The sequence below is a fragment of the Cucurbita moschata genome, unplaced genomic scaffold, assembly GCF_002738365.1.
Source record: "Cucurbita moschata cultivar Rifu unplaced genomic scaffold, Cmos_1.0 Cmo_Scf00001, whole genome shotgun sequence".
Classification (NCBI taxonomy): Eukaryota; Viridiplantae; Streptophyta; class Magnoliopsida; order Cucurbitales; family Cucurbitaceae; genus Cucurbita; species Cucurbita moschata.
In genome coordinates, this window is record NW_019268517.1 from 2,453,991 (window position 1) to 2,461,073 (window position 7,083).

The 7,083-nt window shown below is 37.9% G+C and overlaps 1 protein-coding gene and 2 non-coding genes across 3 annotated transcripts in view; all 3 read right to left on the reverse strand.

The window, feature by feature from the left end:
• The window catches only part of LOC111444835 (spastin), an 8,676-nt gene extending 6,011 nt beyond the window's left edge, over window positions 1-2,665 (reverse strand). Inside the window, exons 1-6 of the mRNA XM_023082917.1 lie at window positions 2,407-2,665; window positions 2,011-2,326; window positions 1,474-1,565; window positions 1,344-1,363; window positions 665-905; window positions 460-555 (exon numbers count right to left, since the gene is read on the reverse strand). Of these exons, the coding sequence (XP_022938685.1) occupies window positions 460-555; window positions 665-905; window positions 1,344-1,363; window positions 1,474-1,565; window positions 2,011-2,324 (763 nt within the window). The 5' untranslated portion in view covers window positions 2,325-2,326; window positions 2,407-2,665. The remainder of the gene's footprint in view (window positions 1-459; window positions 556-664; window positions 906-1,343; window positions 1,364-1,473; window positions 1,566-2,010; window positions 2,327-2,406) is intronic.
• A 555-nt stretch (window positions 2,666-3,220) lies between these two features.
• On the reverse strand, window positions 3,221-3,293 carry TRNAA-UGC. Its single transcript has one exon. It is a non-coding gene; the product is annotated as a tRNA-Ala (tRNA).
• Window positions 3,294-4,473: 1,180 nt separating this feature from the next.
• Window positions 4,474-4,546, reverse strand: TRNAA-UGC. Its single transcript has one exon. It is a non-coding gene; the product is annotated as a tRNA-Ala (tRNA).
• Window positions 4,547-7,083: the final 2,537 nt, after the last annotated feature.

The following is a 7,083-nucleotide window of genomic DNA, read 5'->3' on the forward strand; positions in this document are numbered from 1 at the left end:
GGGGGGGGGGGGGGGGGGGGGGGGGGGGGGGGGGGGGGGGGGGGGGGGGGGGGGGGGGGGGGGGGGGGGGGGGGGGGGGGGGGGGGGGGGGGGGGGGGGGGGGGGGGGGGGGGGGGGGGGGGGGTTGACAATGATGAGACATGGCAGCATTAGACTAGCTTCTCAGATGAGTTGAAATGTTAGAACTCCATCTCGTTTGCTGAACTTAGTCTTGCAACCTACGATTCCTTTAATCAGATAAAAAAATTTCAACTTGAATTACCCATTTAGAAAACATTCAAACCAAATATAATCATTCTTATTGTTTCAAACCGAACCACAAACTTCTAGTAATGCATGATGTGTAGGCCCATGAAACTTGACACAGCACCCATTTTGCGTAAGATGGAATGGCACTTTATTTCATTCTTGAAAGAAGTATTAGGAGAGAACTATAGTGACAGTTTCTAAAAGCACTACCTCTAGCAGGCTTTCGGAGACCAGTGAATAAATCTCTTCTCTTTGTGGGCAAAATAACCATCTCCAATAAAGCTTGCTTTGCCTTTTGAAGTCCAGCTACAACCAAACCAGACTAATCAGTGTCCAATTAAAGAGTACAAGTACAAAAGAAAAAGATTGAAATAAAATGCAGTATATGAGAAGATGAAAGGAATGAATGCCCTACCAATATCATCCCATTTCACAGAAGGACTCCGATCCACTATAGCAGTATTTATCATTTCAACCAATTTTGGATCGTATCCATCAGAAGCTTCTTGCATAGATTTTGAAGTCCCAACACTAGCTGGTTGACTTCTCGTTATTGGATTACTTGCACCACTATGGAGAGAGCTCTTTACCACTGGCTTTTTAATTTTTGGCATTGTTGAAGCAACTCCAGCTCTTGGCACTTGATTCGAGGAGCTCTGAGATAAAATTTGATAAAATAAAATAAAAATACATTGAAAATGAAACCATCATGTTAATATACCTGCACCATATCTCAAATATGAAAAACAAATAAAGAAAAATATGTTTTCTTCATAAGATTGCCAACAGTGCTTCATGGACCCTAACTTTCAAGCACGCAGCCAGTTGATTGTAAAGTCTACTTTTCCAACTCCAGAGAGATAACCTACGACTTACGTTGGTTAATAATCCTAACACACCAAGTTTATAAGATACCAGAAAAGTGTACATATCTTTCTTTCCTATATGAAGCTCAAGTCATCCAAGTTTAGGATTTATAATACATTCAAGCACTTACTCACCACGAGAAGGCAGAGGCATAGCAGTGTTTTTAATTAAAGTAAGATAATATAATACTACATTGAACACTTACACTTCATACAGATGAAACGTACCTTGTTTGAGGATGTAACACCTGAATTAGAAGATAGAAAAATAAGAGATAGATTATAAGTTATTAAATGTCCAACAACCAAGAACATCATGAATGAAATAGATTAAGTTATTACAAGACCAGAACTGAACCTGCTCGCATATTTAGAGCTTGTAATCTCTCAGAAACTTGACTTTGCCACTTTGATATCTTCTGTCTATGAGATTTCACCTTCTCTTGTTCGCTGATGGAAAACAAAATAATAGATCATACATAGAGCAGAAAGAGAACTAGATCTATGAACTTTGACTGGTACTCCATCAATTCATAGGTATATCTTTCTTAAGGGGTGTAAAAACATTGTATAAGGCAGAGATGGATTACAAAACTAAAACAAAAACTCCAATTGTTTATTAAATCTTGGCGGTAAACATGACAAAGATTCCCATGTTTATTTTCTCAAAATTTGGACTAAAAAACGTGATAATCGAGACTAAAACTCCAATTGTTTTATAACTTTAGACTATATGTCACCAATTATTTGTTTCTCAAAGCTCAGAAATGGATTCATTGCCTACCCTCATAGACCTCAAAATTAAGACATGAATAGGGCAACAGTTTACCGCCAAGATTTATAAAATGGTGCACCGGGAAGTAATTATCCAGCAAATTGGCAGAATTCTCAATACCTAGAACTGATAAACGAGGGCACGGTGGTTGAACTGGCCTCAGCCAGAATACGCAGCGCATTCTGGTAGTGCAGGATGGCATCGTCGATCAAGCCCCACTCCTCCGCTCTGACGGCCTTGGCGATCTCCTCCTTGGACAACTCGAAGTACCCTTTGAGCTTGGAAGCATAGCGCTCGTTCGAAACAGGGATCCCATTAACGCCCTCCATGGTTGAAGCACCCTCGCGGCCACGATTCTGCGACAAATCGTGAATTGAGCTCGCTTCTGAGAAGATCGATCCAATATAGTCAGCTACACCTCTGAAAAAACTCATTCCTAAGCAAAAATTACGGTTAGGAAACAATCCATAAAGACAAGGTAAGAGACACGAAAGAACACTAGTAGTTGTTTCTGACCAGATTACAAAAATTCTTCAATAACTTCATCCTCTGCGCGGCTTTAGTCGTCTATGGATGAGAAGATTGAGCTACGTAACGAAAGAGAGGCGAAAGAACACAATTCGAACGAACTAGGCTACGATTTTAGAGAAATTGATGGGGTTTTCTCAAGGATCGCTGTGCCTAAGCTTCAACTGGAGGAAACGGATACGCCGGAGAGTGGACGATCGGAAATTTGTAAAGGTACCGACACCGCGTTATTACCATGCTTAATAAAATTTTGTATTTTTTTTTTCATCTGATTTTAAAAAATAAAAAATCAAATATATTAAATGAAATATGAACTTTTAAGAATCTAGATCTTGAATTTTCAAAATTATTTAATAATTTATAAATTATTTAATTTTATATTTAAAATATCTGTTAAAAATTAAATTATTTATAAAGTTACTAATTTATAGTATAGAATTTAATCTTGAAATATTAAGTTTTCAATTTTATGAATTTAAAAAATATATAAGAATAAATTAGTAAAAATATGTTGAGCTTCGTACTTTATATTAAATATATTATTTAATTAAAAAAAATTAAAAAGTTTGAAAAGTTTTATTAAAACTCTTTAATATATATATATATATATATAATTATTTAATGATCAAATTTATAATTTTCAAAATATGAGATACCAAATAAAGTTTTGGTAATAAATTTGTAATTTTATTCAAATATATTTTAAAATATTTTTCAGTTCAGGTGGGCGTCGCCGGGACCGAGGACGACGGGGAGGGTGTAAGGCAGTGTGCGATGAGAGGAGAAAAGACATAAAAAAAATTGGAGATGCGGGGTATCGAACCCCGTACCTCTCGCATGCAAAGCGAGCGCTCTACCATGTGAGCTACATCCCCATTTTTGTAATACCTGTAGCTACAAATAAATATATTGTTTAAATACTTCGCAAAATATCATATATTATTTACCCAACTTCTTTGGAACATTAATTTACCTTAACTAACTTTTAAGTTTTATAACTAACCTTGCTTCTGGAGGTTTATTTTGTCTAAGGTTGGGATCTCGGTCCAGCTGTCCTTTCATTAAATATACTTAGATCGCTTATATCGACTTTGGTTTGAGCTGTTAGCTCGATTTGTTTCTCTAATAGCTATTTATGGTGGCGTCCTTTTGTAGATGTAGGGTTTCCGATTCTTAACAAACTTTTAGGTTACTCGGCATCACTACAGGTTTTAAGGTATTTTAATTATTCTCTACTTATTGACTTTGTTTACGTTTATCATGAATTTCAGATTAATAGTACACAATCTAACCGTCAAAGAAACCTGTTATTACCACTTTTCAAAAATATACATGAAATTTTAAAAGTAACATAAAAATTTTAGAAATAATAGGAGTCGTTGATAAACGTTAAGAAATTTTTAAAATTTTATTTTTATAAAGATAAAATGGGTTAACAATACTTTTAAAATGTCTCGAGTATTTTTTTAATCATAATTATAATGACGGAAGTATTTTTAATTTTAAAATTTGAAAGGTATTAATAAATTTTTTTAAAATCGAAGAATATATTTCAAATATGATTTTTAAAATTTAAGTGTAAAAAAAAGTTGATATTATTGAAAATTTTAAAGTCTTAACAATATTTTTAAGGTAAATTTATTAATTTAATTTTCTAATAACAATTAAAAGAAAGAAACAACTATATTTTCTCTCTTTTTATATTTTCCTTCCACTCTCCTTCCTCATTTCCTACCCTCGCCGTCCTCAGTCGCCGGACGCCCGCCTCTTCCTGTGGCCTTGCACGACGCCGACGATGTCGACGAACCCACGCACCGCTACCTCTCACACGGGCTGATTAATCCACGCCCTCGAAACCCCTTCTCCTTCTCCACTTGTTCCAGTCGCCACGTCATCAGTCGCCGGAACCGAGAACGACGGCGAGGGGTGTTGGGTAGTGCGAGATGAGAGGAGAGATAGAAGAGAAGGAAGAGAGAGAAAGAATAACGGAATGGGAGGGAGCGAGTTGCGACGGCGACGACAGAGGAAAAAAGGAAGAAAAAAAAGACAAAAAATTGGAGATGCGGGGTATCGAACCCCGTACCTCTCGCATGCAAAGCGAGCGCTCTACCATGTGAGCTACATCCCCTTTTTGATAACGAAAGATGGCTAAATATTTATAATGCTTAATATAAATCCAAACATAACCCGCGTACGAAGAATTAATAACTAACCAGACATGATTATGGTGAACAATCATACACTCCCGTACAAGCCTAGCTACATATGAAAGCAAATTAAAAGAGTTTGGAACGGGCATATAACCATGAACAACGCGCCCTAGACAAATATGACTGCGACATTCAGCACACAGCCACAAGCAACACACTTTGAAAAAGCATGACCATGACACTCAGCACCTTTACAAAATCATAGCTTATATCATATACATCAATGGACACTCAGCCCCGTACAAATGCGTGGGGTGGAAGGAGATCCGAGCCCCGAGTCAATCCCCGATGCTCGCTAGGTTTTCCTCTTAACTTCATATTAAAATGTATAGTTTTCTTGTATAGTAGGTGTCTGAATTCTAGTGTTTAGCAGGTCTGGGAATGGCACAAACTTGGAGGTCTCCATGTATGACAAGATTGATCATTGGTTGATACTATTGGATGATGGAAGTCCCACATCGGCTAATTTAGGGAATGATCATGGATTTATAAGTGATAAATACTAACTTCATTGGGATGAGGCCTTTTGGGGAAGCCCAAAGCAAAGCCTGACTTTGCTCAAAATGGACAATATCATACTATTGTGGAGAGTCGATAGATCTTTATCTGCCTATAAGCAAACTCTTTCCCCAGACATTGCGTGGCCCAACCATCAGTCTTATAAACAATACTATTATGCACTTTCTCGAGAGCAAACCATTTTGTTTCAATTGTATTAGTACATACCTGAAAGGCTGTGAATTTGAAAGGGCTCTGAGGCTAAAGCTTTCCATCTCGGTCGAACCATCGCTCGGGTCGGAATTCCTCAGCGTCGTCACCCCATATGAACTTCATCCTACCCATTGCATATGGTTGGTATGACACCATATCTCCTTTTCTCACACGGAATCTGTCTGGTAGTATATCATCAGAAAAGCAAATTTTCGCATTCTGCCATTCGAAAACTTAACATTTTGAGTCGATTCATTCAACCGAGAAATTATGAAACTTGCCCAAAACTTGAAAGCTACGAGGCTACAAAGCTTGACTTAGCAAAAGAAATCATTACCTTAGAGGATAATCGGCCGTAGTTATATTATTAGTAGTTGCTTACGTGTGGAGAACGTTTAGAAAATTTGAATACTCGTAAGATTATGTTCTATTCACAACAACAAACAGAATTGAAAAGCATAAGTGCTTAACGTTTTTCAAAAGATCTCTCCCCTCAAGTTGTTTTTTTTTTTTAATCCATTTGTTTTGGTATATTTCGATCATGGACTATATCCAACGATTCATAGAGTTGAACATGGACCAATTAGCTTACCAGGAAAATTTTCTTCTCATTCCTCGCCTAAACACCGATACTCCAAGAGAAAAGAAACATCCCTAAGTCAAATCTCGTGTCATGTTATTTTCTCCCCTATAATATCGATAATCACTCGTTAAGCCCCATAAAAAAAAATTTACTATAACCCATCAAATTAAGCTCGGTCTGCGAAGCATATCAACAAACAAATTAAATGTGACTATCAACCCATTAAGAATGTTGTGCGCCGAAAACGGAACAAATGTACTCACAACACCAATGAACGAAATTACACAAAGAGACACCAAGATATTAACGTGGTTCAAAGAGAAGAAGTTCCTCTACATCCACGGGTAGCAACCAATCACTAATAAACTCAAGTGTTACAAGTAAATGCCTCACTCTTTTCTGCACTGCAGATGCTTGCAAAGCATGTAAATGAACCTAGCAAGGGTAACTGCTATTGTGTCCGTTCCAGCTATGACGAAGTTTAGAATAATATCTCTTAGATACGTTGGATCGGTCTTTTCCGCTTGTAGAAATCTCGACAATATGTTATCGATCCTCATCTAAATTCACATATCATAGTAAAATGTCAAGCTTCATATTTAATCGTCTAAACCCACCGTTAGTAGATATTGTTCTCTTTAGACTTTCCCTGCTGGGCTTCTCCTCAAGCTTTTAAAATGCGTCTACTAGGGATAGGGAAAGGTTTCCACACTCTTATAAAGAATGTTTCGTTCCCCTCTACGATCGATGTGGGATCCCACAATCCACCCCCTTCAGGATCCAGCGTCCTCGCTAGCACATCGTTCGGTGTCTGGCTCTGATACCATTTGTAACAGGTCAAGCCCACTGCTAGTAAATATTACCTCTTTGGGCTTTCCTTTCCGGACTACCCCTCAAGGTTTTAAAACGTGTCTACTAAGGAGATGTTTCCACACCCTTAAGGAGATGTCTCCCCCTTTAATCACCTTAATCGAGGCTCGACTCCTTTTTCTTTTGGAGTTGACTAATCCAATAATTAACTCCCTAATGAGTACTACATGAACACGATGTGATTTAGACTTCCACAGACGGCCTCATGCCAATGGAGAGAAAGTACTTTCATCATCCAACACCTCCCCTCTAACAAATTACGCCTCCCCCCCCCCCCCCCCCCCCCCCCCC